General features: G+C 38.1%; 1 protein-coding gene across 1 annotated transcript; it reads left to right on the top strand.

Moving 5' to 3' along the window:
- The first annotated feature begins 8,598 nt into the window (after window positions 1-8,598).
- On the top strand, window positions 8,599-18,997 carry LOC136666270 (Fc receptor-like protein 5). Its single transcript, XM_066644367.1, has 4 exons — window positions 8,599-8,674; window positions 11,935-12,210; window positions 14,455-14,727; window positions 18,717-18,997. The coding sequence occupies exons 1-4, from the start codon at window positions 8,599-8,601 to the stop codon at window positions 18,995-18,997; spliced, it is 906 nt and encodes a 301-aa protein (XP_066500464.1).
- The last annotated feature ends 43 nt before the right edge of the window (window positions 18,998-19,040 follow it).

Genomic DNA, 19,040 nt, shown 5'->3' with positions numbered 1-19,040 from the left:
TTACTGACATTTGTGTTCACACATACTGCTCTTCAGGGTAAAATCTGATGTATTTCTGGATTACCGTGTTTGTGTGAAAGGGGCTTATGTCGCCATGAATATGGGGTCTTATTCTTTACACGTCAAAGAGCAAAAATGCAGGAAAACAAAAGGACAGTCCATATACAGCAAGCTCTAAGAACTGCCTGGCATTTTCAAAAGGAATAAACAACATAACAATTGTCCCCTTTTATTTCAAGAGGGCATTTTTATTTGTATTTTATATACATTTTATAATATTTTTCGAATTTTCTTTTTAAATACCGAGCCCAATAGGACATTGATTAGCCCAAAGGCTTCTTTAGGGGAGCTTCTAGAGCTGAGTGCCTGCTCTCCGCGTAGAGACCCCGGCTGGTTGCAGCTGATACACACTAGAATCTTACAGTAGTTCTACAATTAGTCTGAAGTTCATCTGCATATTTTGCTAGAATATTTCCCCACTGTTCTTCAATGATCAGGACCACCACAGAGCAGGGGGTATATCTGTATCAGATACAGGGGTTGGACAATGAAACTGAAACACCTGGTTTTAGACCACAATAATTTATTAGTATGGTGTAGGGCCTGCTTTTGCGGCCAATACAGCGTCATTTCATCTTGGGAATGACATATACAAGTCCTGCACAGTGGTTAGAGGGATTTTAAGCTATTCTTCTTGCAGGATAGTGGCCAGGTCACTATGTGATGCTGGTGGAGGAAAACGTTTCCTGACTCGCTCCTCCAAAACACCCCAAAGTGGCTCAATAATATTTAGATCTGGTGACTGTGCAGGCCATGGGAGATGTTCAACTTCACTTTCATGTTCATCCAACCAATCTTTCACCAGTCTTGCTGTGTGTATTGGTGCATTGTTAAACACTGAAGCCACTTCATTTCCACTCTTTATACACATGTTTCAGCACTCTGATAACCCTCTATTACTCTATCTTGTATAAAGCTTTTCTCCCTGAAACTATTACTCACCAAATTGAGAGATTCAAGTTTCATAACTATTCTGAAATGTTATTTAAAAATAACAGTTTTTCAGGCATACAATTCTACACATTCATTTGTTAATTTATTTCTTATATCACCCCTCAATAAAACAAGGAAATCCTCAGGATTAATCATGATTATCATAGAATGTTGTTGTGATTTAATTTTTTTAATTTAAATTCAATCTATTTTAAATTATGATCACAGCCACGACAATAACCCACAACCAGTGAAAAATGCTTAGTGAGAAGAAACTTTTCAGTAATTATTTACACCATTTGATTGACTTCTGACACTTCAAAAGCTTAACTTGGGGAATGTGTGTCAGACTGCAGTAGGTTCAGAAAACGATGCTGCTGTGGGAATATGATGATGATGATGATGATTAAACAGCACATTTTACAGAAAACCTGTGTTCCACTGTGACCCATGTTTCGTCAAACACTGTTCTCCACTAAACTGGTTCAAGATCAGAAAGGATATTTTAGTGAACTTCCAGTTAAACTAAAAGCAGGCCAGTGGCTTTAGCTGATGATTTTCAGACCTTTAAGGCCTCTGGAAACTTAATCTGAGTTTTCTTTTTAATGAAGTTAATCTGGCTCCTCGGGGCCCACAGTGTAAATGTAGAAAAAATGTATTTTCTGTGTTTTGCAGTTGCTCTTTTAGATACTTTTGCCTTGGTTTTCTGACTGCCTTTTGGTTTTTTGACACATTGATTTTTCCCTGTTTTAATTAACTCTTTAATGAGTTTCAAACTCATTGTTATACAGATTCAACCAATTATACACATTTCCCATTCTAAACAGTAATATTACATTGTCCAGATCTGAGGGAGGTACCCAGTCACTGGAAGAGGGTTCCGGCTCATTCTGGCCCATGTCCATCCTCACAGTGTGTTTGGAAACATGAACTGTGGAGAGGATCTGAGGAACTAAAGAGAAACAAAATCTTAACCATACTTCAGTGCAGTTTCATCACAGCAATATTAATGAACCCTCCTTAAATATGAACCCAATAAAACCTGCATTAAATAAAAAACTGTTGTGACCAACAAAAATCGCTCAATTTCTAGCAAAAGCAATGTGTCGCTCAAACTCTAGTCTGTGTCCAGACGAACAGAGAGACAGGGACACGTCCTGTCTTACGGAGGTGGACCCACATTTTGCTGAATCTTTGTTGACGTCAGTAAAAAGGAAAACAAAATCTGACCAAGATTGAGGGGTTGTGAAAGAGAGATATAAAAGCTCTGTCTGGATGCAGTAAGGGCCTGTGCTCAGAATAGAGCCTCACCCAGACCCTCGAACCATGGAACACTGTTATACCAATGTCCTCCTTCAGACTTTCCTCCGCTGTTGTTAAATGTGAGCAGTCGTGATGTATGAATGTCATTGTAGTGTAGTAAGGTACACCACAAATACATATACATATAATTTTATAATTTGTTTTATAGCCTTGACTTTATTCAAACTCCTCCAACCTCTGATATTTGACTTAATGAAATTAATTAAGATTTATAATTGGTTTAAGCAATTAAAACATTAATAATTAGTTTGAGAATGAATAATAATCATGCTAAATGAGTTCTTCAGGATTTTCAGAAATTCTAATGAACAAACTGTACACACTGTGATTTCAAATAATGAGAGTTTTATTAATAAAGAGAAGTATTTAATTAACATAGCACAACCTTGTAATCTCACTGTGTCCGGCAGGGGGAACTGATTCAAGCTTAAAGGTGAGCTAGGCGTTTTTAATTTGTGACTGAAGTTACTAGCTAAGGTTTAATTAATACAAAATTTATCAAGAACTTAATTCGGTTTCAGCTCTGGAAATGCATAAGTTTAGCTTACTTTTTCGTCGATTTTCACCACTCGTTTGGATGCAGAGGCTCTTTGAAGTCCTGGGAATGGAGGCGTCTCACTTAGTCTCGCGGTTCTTACCGCCGAAGTATCCAGGCTGGTTTAGCGTGGAGGTCTTTCTTCGTTGATTGAGTTGTCTCGGGCGTACCCGGAGTGTGATGACGCAGGCGGCAGGATCCTCTCTTCGGCCTTCGGTCCGGAGTGGGAGAGTCCAAAATATGGACGTTTTGGACGAGCGGTTCGCTAGTTATGGCAGCTCCAGAACTGAAACCGCTTCAATAAACTCACTTATTCTAAGACTTCTGGTGTATCGGCAGTGTTTCCTTACTCTGGCCACGAATAAGTTCACCTGCTTCGATCAGTTGTGAGATTAAACTTAGATTGGGTTATAAGACATAAACACGATTAAAAGAAAAGAAAGATATTCAAATTACTCGACGTATTAGTAAAACTTCATACTCTTCGCTAATTTCGAGACGTCTCTCGTAAGCTTTTTCTGAAGTCTGAGAGGTTTTTCTTTGTTTGTTGTCGGCGTGGAGACGAGAGCGTTTCTTTGTTGTTTCAAAGTTTCTCGGATCTCCTCGTGGTTGTTGTCGTCGGCGTCCTCTCTTTTTCAGTGGTCCGTTACTTCTGTAGAGTCCTCGCAACTCTTCAAAACTTCGAACTGGATGTGAGCAGTCGAGCTGCTATTTTCAAGGCTGGCGCGGTCACGCCCTAATGGGAGGCGTCCTCTTTCTGATTGGACGCGAGTTCAGTCTCACGTGACTCTCGCTAGGGGGAGAGAGTCGAAGGGAGTTTGAATCATTGATTCTCACATAAAGAATATGAATTTCTCATATCAAAATTCTTATACCCGCTATCAACATATAACAATGAGTACATTGGACTATTAACATCAGACAGTTACATAAGGTTTCATCTTTACGTCCCATTTATGATGCTATGCTGGGAAAGTATATTAGTTCGTTTAATCCTATTCAGAGGTAGGATTTCTCTTCATGATAGAAAACAGTCCACAATATACACATTTCATTAGGAGGTAGGCATTCATCTGAGGGTACAGAAAGTGACATCAATACATAGGTTTAATACACAAATAATCAGAGTTTGATTATTTTCCGCTATTGTTTTACAGCGACTCCGAGCGAGGCGTAGTTTCGCCAGTGTCCATTTAGTGTCGCTGTTGATCCATGCTTCGGTTGGTGATTCACGGGGGTTCACTCGAGGTCACTTTTGGTTTAAACATTTGTTGGCCCTGTTTAGTGGGCTCGAGATAAGGAGTAGACATTTAGGTGCCATTGTCATAAAAACGGGCCGTAAAAGCTCTCTTTTTTTGTTCTGTGTTCCTGTTAGTTAAAAGAGAGAAGGGGGGTGTTGGGGCCATGTGTTACTTAAAAGGGTTCTTTGATGCTCTTAGCTTATGAGTGTGCGTGTGTGTGGGGCTTTGCACTCCCGCGGGCACAGACAGTCCTCTGGAATGTGACTTGGTCGCAGAGGAAAGGTTCTATTCAGACTGGAGAAGTTTTAATTCAAAACTCTTCATTTCTTCATTTCAATCTGTCCAAATCTGGTCTGTACTCCACTACATCATCGTTGGGGCTGAAGTTGGGTACAGTGCCTATAAACTCTGGAGCTTCTGTTCGCTAATGCTAGAGAGAGATGGCCTAATGTAAACATTGTATTCACCGTTCTTTTCCCCAGTGTTGGCCAGTCATTATTTCATTATATTTTCTGCACCTATTTTATTTTATTTTATTTTATTTATTTATTTTTTACAGTTTTTCAACACTTTTTTGTGTGTATATTGAGTACCACTTTAGAGTAAGACAACACTTTTCAAGGTTTGTATGGTTGAAAATCTGTTTATCAATGTTATAAATTATGTGGCAAATACATTAAAAGTAATTAATAATCATTTATAAGACATAGGAAGGGCAACAATGACCTGCTGTTTGCCAAATAGTGAACCCACATCCATCTCCAAGGTTAAATCTCAGACCTCTGGACACTTACCTTACGTTGTCTTCTCCATCAGTCGACATTAACCCTGTCAGCTCCAGCACATATTTCTTAACAAATTTAACCAATTATTATGTTATTAACAAATAAGTTTATAAATAAATGTAATACACCTTGATTAATGTATTATCTACCAACAGAGTGCATTTTTAGACATTAAGATGAGAATTAGAAATGGCTATTAATGCCAATGCTTAACACCATTTCACAAGGAAAAATTTTTCAGGTGCCCCCCCCCCCCCCACTTCAAGAAATGGTCAACCTTCTCTAACAGTTACTGAAAAATCAGCCCAGGGTTTAAAGGGTTAAAATGCATATGGATCCCTCTCAAGTTTCTGGGGCCTCATTGTTACACAGCTCCTTTCCCTGCACTGGGGAGAGTCTCACAACAGTCAGAAGCACAGATTCCCACTGTCTCTTTGCATTAAAGGCATAAAATGCCAGTGCAGCATAATGAATAGAAAAGGATTAAAATCTGTTAGCCACATTAGCATTTTCACCATAGGATCTATTGGAATACCGTTAGCACATCAGTCTCTAATGTGTTTCTCTGCTCTTATGTCTGAATCTGATTGAGTTATTTATACACAGATCATACACAAGCTTCAGTAATCATCTTATTTCTTTCGTGTGTGTTTTGATGTGTAAGAGACTAAAGACACAAGCCAGATTTTCCTTTGTCTCTGTTTCATTCATTTTGCCTTGTTTACAAGGTAAATAATCTGATCATGCTCTCCCTGTGATCTGAATGAGACTAGAAGTGTACACAGAAACAATAAAACAATTGAGATATCACAGATTTTATTTAAGTTGTGTGTTTGAGTAATGAGTAGGTCCCCAATATGACCGCTACATCAGCTGTAACCCTTGGATAGAATATAAAGACCACATCCACACTTCTCAGACAGGTCTGATGAGAGTGCTCTGGAGACTTTGGAGGAGTGTGTATGCTGAATCCTTCACATAACACCCACATTTATTATTTTAAAAAAATAATATATCAAGATGTGTTCCCAGGGCCTTTAAACACTATTTATTGATATTTTATGTTTTTTGCTACATCTACAATGATTTTATTTTCCACTTGATTCATGTGCTCATAAATAGTGTATTTTTACTTAATGATAATAGCACCAGCTCTTTCAGATTGATTCTTCCTGTGTTACCTGCTGATGTTTCACACTAATACGTCATGTCCTCTGTTTCTCTCTCTGCTGCAGTGCTGGTTCTGCTCTTCCACCGCGGACAAACTCAAGGTGAATCATTACATGCATATACTGAACTGTCTCATTATCATTCACATACACAGAGTATTACAGAGTATTCTTCACATTGTAATAGCCATATGAAGACACAGAAGTCTGGGGATTTTGGTTCAGAAAGTTTGTTTTTTTCTTCAGTAAATCATTAGTTGGGAAATGTAATGTGGACCCAGCGCTGTGGTAAAGTTTTGAGGGAGTGTTATCTACAATATGAATATGTTTTAATTCTATGACTAAATAATCAACAAGTGTGTATACCCCACCCAGACTGACTGTAACTCAGTATCACTGTAAGCCAGTGCAGTGATTTAAATGGAGGGTTTATATAAGAATATGTTGCAATATAAACCCTATAATCATTTCTTGTAACATGATTTAAATCTACATTTGATGTGTACATTCTACATGTTGGATGTACAGCAGCAGCAGACACTGTGGTCAGAAACAGAACCTCAAACAGCTTTATTCTTGCACAATGATCAGAAATAGTACAGTAATAACCCCTGCTATTGAAATATCTCTAGTGCAAAACTGCTAGAAATATCACCAAAAATGTAATATAAAAAAGACAGGAATTATTATAACGCTTATTTTGAGTTGTGAAATCTGAGAGCTCATAGTTCAAACCTAAAATGATTCATCTTCAGCTGTGTGAATGTGGGAAAATGAACAGTCACTGTGTTATCACTGAGTTATCTGCAAAATAAATTTGAACATATTTTTGAGTTTTTTGGGCTGTGGCTAAATTTATTTTAAAGTGGATGAAGACTGTGGCAGTTTGGCAGCCATTGGATCAGAAATGTTGCATCAAACATCTTAATTTTGACTTTTTCTATGATCTTTGTGTTTGTCGAGATCATGCAGAAGTTTGGATTCACACATAGAAAGCTGTGTTATTAATTCAGTGTCAGCGGACACACCATGAGGAAATGTGATCAAAAAATAAACAATAACAACAAATAAGAGCTTCAGTTTCTCAGAGTTAACGTCTGTGACCTCATTTCAACAAGATCAGATTTTTGATGGATTTTTCACACTAGAGAATCAGAAACTTCCAATTTGCTCTTGGTCATGAACGCAACACAGTGTATAAATAAGATTTCAAAAGATCTAGATTGGTGGCACGGTGGTGCAGCAGGTAGTGTCACAGTCACACAGCTCCAGGGATCTGGAGGTTGTGTGCTCAGGTCCTGCTCCAGGTGACTGTCTGTGAGGAGTTTGCTCTCCCTGTGTCCGTGTGGGTTTCCTCGGGGGGGCTCTGGTTTCCTGGTTTACATCACACAATATAACTTCAACAAAATGTTATGTGAAATCATCCTGTCCAGTTAGGAAACAACAATGATTTACATTTACATTTATGCATTTGGCAGATGCTTTTATCCAAAGAAAGAAAGACTTTCAGTGCAAAAGATACTCTCGGAAGAGCTGGGTTTTCAAGGAATTCTTGAATGCGGAGAGGGTTCCTGTTGCTCTGATAGTGTTTGGAAGCTCGTTCCACCAGCGTGGTACCAGAGATGAGAATAGCCTCAACTGACCTGTACGGGTGGTTGGTCGTGTTAGTTGGTGCTCCTTTAAGGAACAGAGAGGGTGGGCGCTAACATATGTGTTTAAGAGTCTATTGAGGTAGATGGGAGCAGAACCAGTCAATACTCTGAAGGCCATCATTAGTGATTTAAGAAGTCAGCAAATGCGTCAGCAGTGAGGTTGGTTGCAAGGGGTGGAGGTGGAGGGTTCAGCAGAGACTTGAAGGTTGAAAACAGCTTCTGGGTGTCAGTAGCGTTGTTGATTTTGTCTTGGTGATTGTGAATCAATTTCACCTGCTGTTGTGCAAATGGAACAGACAACAGATAGAAATGAGAGACAATTAGTAAGACAGTGCAGGTGGTGACCATGGACCAGTTCTCTGTTCTTGTCTTTTCTGGCTGATATTTTGGTCACTTTTGCACTTTATCAGTGCTCTCACCCCTAGAGGAAGCATGAGGCGGTGTCTACAACCCACAGAAGTTGCTCAGGTAGTGCAGCTCATCCAGGATGGCATGTCAATGCGAGCTGTGGCAAGAAGGTTTGCTGTGTCAGTTAGCACAGTGTCCAGAGCATGGAGGAGATATGGAGGAGGAAACAGGCCAGGACACCAGGAGATGTGGAGGGGGCTGTAGGAGGGCAACAACCCAGCAGCAGGACCACAACCTCCTCCTTTGTGCAAGGAGAAACAGGAGGAGCAGTGCAAGAGCCCTGTAATATAACCTCCAGCAGGCCACTAATATCCATGTTTCTCCGCAAACTGTCAGAAACAGACTCCATAAAGATGGTATGAGGGCCCGACATCCATAAGTGGGGTTTGTGCTTACAGCCCAACTCCGTGCAGGGCGATTGCTAGATTCACCATTGGTGCCCTGTGCCCTTCATGGATGAGAGCAGGTTCACACTGAGCACATGTGACAGACATGACAGAGTTTGGATACACCATGGAGAACGTTCTGCTGCCTGCAACATCCTCCAGCATGATCGGTTTTGCAGTAGGTCAGTAATGGTGTGGGGAGGCATTTTTTTTGGAGGGCCTCCATGTGCTAGCCAGAGGTACCCTGACTGCCATTAGGTACTGGGTTGAGATCCTCAGACCCATTGTGAGACCATAAGCTGGTGCAGTGGGCCTTGGGTTCCTTCTGATGCATGACAATGCTAAGCCTCATGTGGCTGAAGTGTGTCAGCAGTTCCTGCATGATGAAGGCACTGATGCTATGGACTGGCCTGCCCCTTCCCCAGAACTGAATCCAATCTAGCACATCTGGGACCTCATGTCTCGTTCCATCCACCGACAGTTGCACCACAGACTGTTCAGGAGTTGACTGATGCTTTAATCCAGGTCTGGAAGGAGGTCCCTCAGGGAAACATCCATCGCCTCATCAGGAGCATGCCCAGACGTTATAGGGAGGTCATACGGCACGTGGAGGCCACACACACTACTGAGCCTCATTTGAACTTCTTTTAAGGAATTTCCACTGAGGTTGGATCAACCTGTAATTTGATTTCCATTTTTTATTTTGAGTATGATTCCAAATCCAGACCCCGATAGGATGATAATTTTGATTTACATTGATCATTTTTATGTTATTTTGTTCTCAATGCATTCCACTATGTGATGAATAAAAATTTTCAACTGGAATATTTAATTCATTGAGATGTTATTTTAGTATTCCTTTTATTAGTAGCAATGTTTTTTTTATTTTATAATGATTTTAATAGTCAAGTAAATCTATTAATCTTTCTTATTGGCCCTAATCAGAAAACACATGACGTGAGTTAGTAATTTGAAGGCACAGCTTCACTGCTTTATTCTGGGAACTGTAGTTTTGATTATTAACAGAGTGTGTTTGAAGACAGGTAACAAGATTTGAAAGAGTGACAGATGCATAGATTCATCATAGCAGCCATCAGCCAGTGTTTAAGAAAGAGTTTATAAACACAGTCAATGAATGAAGGCTGCAAGGGACAGCAGCCAAAAACTATGTCACCAAGTTGATCAGGGTCAGCTCTGTGTTGTTAAACTTCCTCAACATCGATTACACTTTTTTACATTTTAGCAAAAAATAACTGTTTATGCCCAAGATGTAAATGATTGATTTTTAAAAATATTTCTATTGGAGATTTTTCTCCTCCAGTTACAATACTTTTATAATTTTAATAAATTATTTATTTGTATGTAGCATTTTTCTACAAAAAGTTACTGAAGCCTGCACTAATCAACTGATTGCTCTATTTTCAGTTTTGTTGGTGTTGCATTTAACTTATTAGTAGTTCAGGGATGGCTCTGCACATGTTGAACGCAACGCACAATATATGAACGCTAATATTATTAGACTATGAACACTAACAAACTGCTTAGTCTGAGTTTACAGCAGGTGAAAAAAATATTGAGCACGTCACCAGTTTTTTAAGTAAATATATTTCTAAAGGTGCTGTTGCCGTGAAATTCTCACCAGATGTCCGTAAAAACCCGTCCAATCCACACATGCAAAGAAATCAAACCATAAATGTCCATAAATTGTGCAATATTGAGAAATGACCCAGGGACAAGTATTGAACACATGGAGAAAGAGAGGTGCAAAGAGCCAAACTGCCCTGAATGACAGTTCTAACCTTACCTTACTTTAATAACCCATCAAAGAGAAATTTAGCAGTTAGTTACCAGAAACTGTCTTACAAATCATCATTTTGACAAGCACAATTAATTACCCAGTGCCATGTGTTTTAAAAACTCAATATAATGTTTGTGAGTGTAAAAATGATAAACCATATTTGTTATAATGATTTGCACATATTCATCCATCTTGTATGTTCATTCATTCATTATCTGTAAACTCTTGCCCAGTTCATGGTCGCGATGCGTCCGGAATCATGTGGTGCAAGGCAGGAACACATCCTGCAGGGGGCGCCAGTCCATCACAGGGCAACACACACTCACACATTCACTCACACCTACGAACTCCTTTGAGTCGCCAATCCACCTTCTAACATGTGTTTTTGGAAGGTGGGAGGAAACCAGAGCACCTGGAGGAAACCCACGCGGACACAGGGAGAACACACCAAACTCCTCACAGACAGTCACCCAGAGGAAACCCACGCAGACACAAGGAGAACACACCAAACTCCTCACAGACAGTATCATTTAGGACAAATGCATGGTACTGCAGTTTTTAATTAATGCAGCAAAAATGCCCTGTGTTCTTCTATGTTTTTGTTGACATCATCATTAGATACGTACTCACATATTAAAGTAATCTCATAGTAAATTTACATGTGCAGCCAACATATTAATTTTTACAGTTTTAGTAGAATTGTACTGTTAAAGCAAAGCCCCTCATAGTATGATTTCTTGTAAAAAGCAACCGCGTCAACTTCTGCGCAGAGATACAGGGTTTTGTTCCTACTGTGACGATACATTACAATACATTACACAAGGTACTTGTGATCTTTGAACAGAGGAAGCAACAGCTGCAGTGAAAGTCCTGGCAGCTGAGAGTGGAGTTTTCAGAGACAGATTCTCTCTGATGTTTCATAGAAACTGTCATCCTTAGAAACTGAATCCTTTAAAATTGATAACTCTGTTAATACATTTTTATTAATAGTGAATTAAATGTATCCCAGACAAAACCAGAATAAAATCATCACTTGATTAGTACAGGCTTGGGGTTGTGATTTTGAGCCCCACCTCAGGTCACTGTCTGTGAGGTGTTTAGTGTGTTCTCCCTGTGTCTGTGTGGGCTTCCTCCAGGTGCTCTGCTTTCCTCCCACAGTCCAGAAACACATGTTGGTAGATTGAATGTGTGAGTGTGTGTTGCCCTGTGATGGACTGGGCACAAGGTTGGAACAAACCCTGGACAGTTTAGGATTGCGGTTACAAACAATAAATTAATGAACGAAGGAATGAATGAATCAATAAATTATTTAATAACACAAGATTCAGTATGTGTCTTTTTTAAACAAATAAGTACAATTATGTAATTAATTATAATTATTAAAATGGTTGTATACTGGAGGAGAAAAATCAGCTGTTTTGTTAAAAATATGGAACACACTACAGAGAAAAACTAAGTATCACATGTTACTATATTTATGTTAAAACAAACACATGTCCAATGTTTTACATCTGACAAATAACTAGTTACTTTCCACTAAAATATAATAATAATTATATTATTATTATTAATAATGTTATGTTTGATCAGGGGACAAAGTTTGAAGAAAACTGTACATTGTAATTCATCATTTCATATCAACAGAATATAAACCCAAACTGAAAGTGCAGCCTCAGGACGCAGTCTTTACCGGAGACACAGTTACTCTGAGCTGTGAGCCGCCAGATTACACTGGATGGGAGTTTTACTGGTATAAAAACTCTCAGAATTTACAACCTCTTCTGATTCCTGAAAATAGACACAACAACAGAGTCAGTGTAACAGTGTCTACTCCAGGAGAAACAAAGTTCCAGTGTGGAGTGCGCCGGCCAGGTGACAGTCGTTCTTACTCCAGTGACACCGTCCAGGTTACAGTCAGAGGTATGTATTGACTGCTACTGATTTCTTTTTTACTAAACACCTGAGTTCAGAACTGTGTGTGGTATAAGGACGACATCATCCTCAGTGAATCTCCACAGTGGAAATCTCTGAAATGAATCTGTATGAAGTGTGTGATGTCTGTATTACATTGTTTATGTTATGGTTTATTAATTTAGAAGTACGTTATAAATATCAAAAATCTATTCTTTGCCTCTGTTATAGAATCAGACCCTTTCAGAACCATAGCTCACAGCAGAAAAATTGATTGTTTTCAGGAATTTAGATGAAAGCTTGTTTATCTGATGGAGACAGTTTTGGTGGTTTATTAGTAGTTCAGTAGTTTATATAAGCTTTTCGGTAATACTTTACCATACGGGTGCACAAATAAGCATATATTAATATGTCATGAATGATCTCCTCATAGTATATTAATACATACATTAATGCTTAATATATAAGGAAAGAACAAAGAATATACATTAATGACCACATTACTCATACATAAATCGCCATTAGCAAGGGTAAACATTAAGTATCAACATCTTGTTAATTCAATCTCTTAATTAACACTATGACTTGCCTTATTAATTAACACCTTTGTGGGTTAATTTAATTATTTAATTAATTATTGTGGCCAATAAAAACCCTAAAGTCAAGTGACTTTATATAAGTAATTACAAAACTCGTAATAAACTCATAATAATCACTTAATCACTGCTTATGTCCCTGCCTATAATTTTGCCTACATCAATGCACAAAGATATGTAACACACAGTATCCATATAGATCCAATATGTAAAGGGTGTTAATTAATAAGGCAAGTCATAGTGTTAATTAAGAGATTGAATTAACAAGATGTTGATACTTAATGTTTACCCTTGCTAATGGCGATTTATGTATGAGTAATGTGGTCATTAATGTATATTCTTTGTTTGTTCCTGATATATTAAGCATTAATGTATGTATTAATATACTATGAGGAGATCATTCATGACATATTAATATATGCTTATTTGTGCACCCGTAATGTAAAGTGTTACCAGCTTTTCTATTATTATTTAAATGTTTCACTATTTTCCACAGTTTCATTACAGCTGCTTCATGAGCAAAATATACACTGATCCACTGAAGTAAAGCTTAGTATGAGTTTATCCACAGCCACAAAGTGGAAGATAAACTACATTCAGGGTCTTCTGTAGTTGAAGTGATGCATAAAACAGATGAAGATTAATGTTGTAAATGAGCTCATATTTTCATTCATAGAACACAGTCTAAATCAGCTCATGTTTCTTTACATTTTGTAAATTACAGTAATAAAAGAATGCTCAGAATAATAAAGGTAGTGACACATGCGTCTGAGAGTGTAGTGACTTTGAGAGCGGTGTGTAAAACTTACAATTGTTTTTTGACAAATTTTCTATAAAGATATAAAGGTCCAGTTTTATAAATAAAACAAACCTAAATGGCTCTGTCTCCCCTTTAAATAACTGGATAAACCTTTACACACAATGAATGAATGTTTGTTCTGACACTGTGTGAATAAATAAAACAACATTCGGTGTCCTCTGTAGACGAGCTGCTCTGTAAAACAGATCAATATTTATGTTTAATTGTAAATTTCAGTAAGAAAATGTTTATACGTAAAGTAATTACTGATCTTTTATCTTTTATTTAGTACATGCTGAGGTCATGTATGTTTAATTCATCTGATGATATCAATATTTTTAGCAATTTATTGTGGTGTTATGGTCTTTCCAGCTGAGTTTATCATCAGTGAAATGTAGTCCAGTGGACAGGGGACATACTGGTGTTAGACTGTTCACTGATGGTAGGGTATTAAGTCCATTTTTGTTTCTTGGAGCAAAGAGCCTCTAAGAGCTTTTCTCAATGTTCACCGTTTATTGATTTTAAAGCAGATATTGACATTAGTTAATTGTGTACTAATAGATAATACAGGTTCTGGTAATGACTTGGCCATTATCCTATTTGAATTCGGTGGATGGACTACAATGATTTCCATTAGATATGTGTTCATTAATTAAGAATCATAAACAATAATGTTTCATGTGATTTGTGGGTGACATTTTGGATTATAACAATTCTTTTAAGAAGAATTTCTCTCACAGCAAAAGTGCATTTTGTTTTTCCAGATTCAGTCACAAATGGAAAAATACAAAAAATGGAGATACACTGTTTTTTTCTGTTGTGATAAACATTTAAAACGTGTTTGTGATCTTTAAACAGAGCGATTAACACCTACAGTGAGGGTCAAACCAGCTCAGAGTGTTTACATCAGAGAGAGAGTCACTCTGACATGTGACATACGAAGTGGAGATGACTGGAAGTATGAGTGGAAAAAGAAAGATGGTGCTTTGCACAGTTCTCAGAGGCAGGGCAAGGAATATACAATCCCTTCTGTTGATACGTCTGATGAAGGTGATTATACCTGTAAAAGAAAAGGATCTTCAGACCGAATATACACACACACCAGCGCCCCTTTAACACTGACTGTATCAGGTGAGTGTGACTCCATTGTTACATTATTTCTGTTCTAAGAGATATTAGTTTATGAATACATTATAAATATTTAAATTCATTATTTTCTTCTGTTATAGCTTCAGGAGTTTTTTCAGGAGATTATTGAGCTGTTTTCCACTCCTCCAAAGTTCAATTTTACATGTTATTTCCATTCTCTGCTTCTCAAAGATCCAAATAAATCCAATCACATTCAGTGATGTTGAGGTCTGGACTCTGGGGGTGGATTTATTATTGTCATTTACACGTCCTTCCAGACCCATAGCTCACAGGAGGAGAATGGATGTTTTCAGGAGTGTAGATGAAAGCTTTAAGTGTTGTTTGTCTGAAAGAGACAGTTTTGAAGGTTTATCAGGTCCAGCACATTTTAGACATTTTTCTTTTATTATTTAAATGTGTTTGACTCTTTCACAGAACTGTAGCTCGTCTCACAACAGCTGCTTCTTGAGCAAAAAATAAACTGGTCCTCTGAAGTAAAGCTTAGTCTGAGATTATCCTCAGCCACAAAGTGGAAGATAAAACAACATTGAGGGTCTTCTGTAGTTGAGCTGATACATAAAACAGATGAAGAATGATGTTTAAATGCTGTAAACCTAACTAAGAACATTAAAAAATATATATATATTAAGTAATTATTGGCCTTTTATATTTTATTTATTAATCACAATGCATTAGAATATCGGAGCACAGAAGGAAAATATACAATAAACAACAAAATAGTGCAACTACAAAAAAGCTCAAAGGACTTGTTCTAGGCACTTTCCCACTTTAGTGAAACTTACATCAGATAAACTCTGTTTAGACAAAGAGAAGAAATAGAAGCAGAAGAAATACAGAATAAAATTGGAGTACTAAAGATATGGTTGGTGTAGCGTTGGTTCAGAACACAGTTTGTTTTATGTGTGGAAAGAAATTAAATATATATTTTTTTGAAGAAGATGAAGTTCTTTTGAATAGATAGTGTGGCATGGTGGCACAGTCACACAGCTCCAGGGACCTGGAGGTTGTGGGTTCGAGTCCCACTCCAGGTGACTGTGAGGAGTTTGGTGTGTTCTCCCCATGTCTGCAGGGGTTTCCTCCCACGGTCCAAAAATACACATTGATAGGTGGATTGACTACTCAAAAGTGTCCATAGGTGTGAGTGTGTGAGTGAATGTATGAGTGTGTGTCGCCCTGCGAAGGACTGGTGCCCCCTGCAGGGTGTGTCTCTGCCTTGCGCCCAGTGACTCCAGGTACGCTCCAGACCCTCCGCAGTCCTGAACTGGATAAGCGCTTTTAGACAATTAATTGAATAGATGGATGGATGGATGAATGGATGAATAGATGGACAGATAAATTGTAAATCAGTTGTTACTGAAGTGCAGTAAACAGAAAATATGAGAACACAGTTACAAACACAGTGACAGATGCACAGATGAAGTAGTAGATAAAAAATAAAATGAAATATCACAGTAAAATGTATTGCAATAAGTTAATAACATGCTCAGGGAGTCTGTGAGGTTCCGAGCACAGTAATAAAGTCCCAACACAATGGAGAGGAGTGTAATCGCTGTTGGAAGAAACAATCTCGTGTTCTGTTCATTACTAAAGCGATGCTGAATGAGTTGCTGAAGGTGTTCCTCTGTGTGACCAGTAGATCATGGAGGGGGTATGAGGTGTTTATCCAGAATGAGCTTGTTCAGAGTTCTCCTTCCCACCACCACCTCAAAGCCATCAACAGAGCAGCCCAAGACCGAGCCAGCCTTCCTGATCAGCTTGTTGAGTTTGCCTCCCAGCAGACAGCAGCAAAGAAGACTGCACTTGCAACAACTATCTGATAGAACATTGCCAACATGTCTCTGCACACGTTAAAGGATCTGAGGTCCTCAAAAAACAGTCTGCTCTTCCCCTTCCTTTACACAGCCTCTGTGTTGTCTCTCCAGTCCAGTTTGTTGTAGAGGAGGACACCCAGGTGTTTGTATGTGTCAAACACTCAACCTCCTGACACATGATGATAACAGGTCTGATTGTGGTCCCCTTCTTCCTGAAGCCCACCACCATCTCCTAGGTGTAAAAGTAAATTCAGGAGAAAGAATCATATTTCTACATTCAGCAGATGTTAACTTAAATTATTTTACCCCAAGTAACTCCAAGCAGATGCAGTCTCACAGCTCCAGGGTCCTGAGGTTGTGGGTTCAGTTCCCACCTCAGGGTCACTGATCCACTGAAATAAAGCTTAGTCTGAGTTTATCCACAGCCATAGAGTGAAAGATAAAACAACATTCAGGGTCCTCTGTAGAGGAGCTGGTGCATAAAGAAGCTTTCCACAAATAGACCACAACCTAAATTAGCTCATGTTTTTCCACACTTTGTAAATTACAGTATTAAAGAGAGTGCTCAGAATAATAAAGGTAGCGACATGTGTCTGAGAGTGTGTAGTGATTCTGAGACTCTGAGAGCGGTGTGTAGAATTCTCAGTTGTTTTGTCAGTTTTTGTATAAAGATGGTTGTTTCCCTAAACATTAATCCAACATGAAAGTCCAGTTTTATAAATAACACAACTAAATGGCTCTGTCTCCCCTTTAAACAACTGGATAAACGTTTACAGACAATGAATAAACCATTGTTCTGATACTGTGTGAATAAATAAGACAACATTCAGGGTCCTCTGTAGACGAGCTGCTCCGTGAAACAGATGAATATTTATGTTTAATTGTTTTAAACTTAACTAAGAAAATTGTCACAAGTTTATGCTTTAAGTATTTGTTGATCTTTTATCTGTTATTTATTAAGCACAATACATTAGAATATTGGAGCATAGAAGGAAATTATACAATAAACAACAAAATAGTGCAGAGAAACTACAAAAAAACTCAAAGGTTTTGTACTAGGCTCTTTCCTACTTCAGTGAAACTCATATTAGATAAAGTGTGTGTTTAGATAAAGAGAAGAAATAGAACAATAGGAGAAGATATATAGTAAAAACAGGACTTCAAAGAGATGGTTGGTGTAGCATTGATTCAAGAAACAGATGTGTGACAAGAAATGTATTTTTTTTTTTCAGACCGTTACTAGTTCTCAGGTGTTGAACATTTCCAGATACAAGCTCCTCTGTGTGAAACTGGGAATGTCTTAATGAGGTTCTGTAGAAGGCAGGATGTAGGTGGTCAGAGGCTCTAGGAGAGAACTGATGGATTTCAGAGTTCTATTGAAGTATGTTTTGGAAACAGTCAGGAAGCAGGTTTTACTTGAATAAGAAAATAAACTGACAGCTTTGAATGAGGTTAATGTGAGATACATTTAGAAACTTTAAGTTAAAAACAGAGGGTGAGAACAAGTGTAATATGAAGAGGAGGAGATCATTCTGACACATCACTGTTGTAGAATGTGTGACCTGTGAGATTACTTTAGAAAGTGCCAGTCCAGATAATGTTACAGTGTGACAGATGTGGATAGATCACTGTATAATACAGAGTGAGAAGTACATGCTGAGGTCATGTATGTTTAATTATTCTGATGAGACTAATATTTTAAATATTTTTTTCATGATGTTATGGTCTTTCCAGCTGAGTTTATCATCAATAAGTACAGTTTAGTCAGTAGTTTGTCATTTTTCATGTGATTTGTGGGTGAACTTTGTTTAAGTGTTGTTTATCTGATGGAGACAGTTTTGATGGTTTATCAGGTTCAGTAGATTATATAAGCTCTTCTTTTACTTTGTAAATGTTTCTCTCATTTTCACAGCACTGCAGCTCGTCTAATAACAGCTGCCTCATGAACAAAAAATACACTGATCCACTGAAATAAAGCTCAGTCTAAGTTTATCCTCAGCCACAAAGTGGGAGATCTAAGATCAAAAAGGGTCTTCTGTAGACGAGCCGATGCTTAAAAAAGATGAAGATTGATGTTTAACTGTTGTAACATTTGTAAATTACAGCATTTTTAAAATAACAAATTAATTCCATTAACTGAACTTTGTCCTTTATCAACAAAAATACCTAAACCTACAATCACTTCAAGCTCTAAAGGAGCTGCACTGACAGGAAACACAGTGACTCTGTACTGTACACTGGGTCAGTCTGATGGATGGACGTTCTACTGGTTCAAACGCGTACACATCCCTCAGATCACAACCAGCTCCTACACCATCGACTCAGTTAGTGTCTCTGAAAGAGGTCAGTACTGGTGCAGAGCTCAGAGAGGAAGCCCACACTACTACACAGACTACTACACAGACAGTGATGGATTCTACTTATCCATCACTGGTGAGTAAGAGACTTTCACTAAGTGATGATATTTATTGTCATTAGGACAGA

Source organism: Hoplias malabaricus, chromosome 14, assembly GCF_029633855.1.
Source record: "Hoplias malabaricus isolate fHopMal1 chromosome 14, fHopMal1.hap1, whole genome shotgun sequence".
Lineage (NCBI taxonomy): Eukaryota > Metazoa > Chordata > Actinopteri > Characiformes > Erythrinidae > Hoplias > Hoplias malabaricus.
The sequence above is the reverse complement of the archived record's forward strand: the minus strand, read 5'-3'. Positions and strand labels throughout refer to the sequence as shown.

Coding starts and splice junctions, on each gene's coding strand:
- LOC136666270 (XM_066644367.1), top strand. CDS start 8,599: ATGACAGAGTTTGGATACACCATGGAGAACGTTCTGCTGCCTGCAACA. Junction 8,675..11,934: donor CATGATCGGTTTTGCAGTAG/GTCAGTAATGGT, acceptor TCATATCAACAG/AATATAAACCCAAACTGAAA. Junction 12,211..14,454: donor CGTCCAGGTTACAGTCAGAG/GTATGTATTGAC, acceptor ATCTTTAAACAG/AGCGATTAACACCTACAGTG.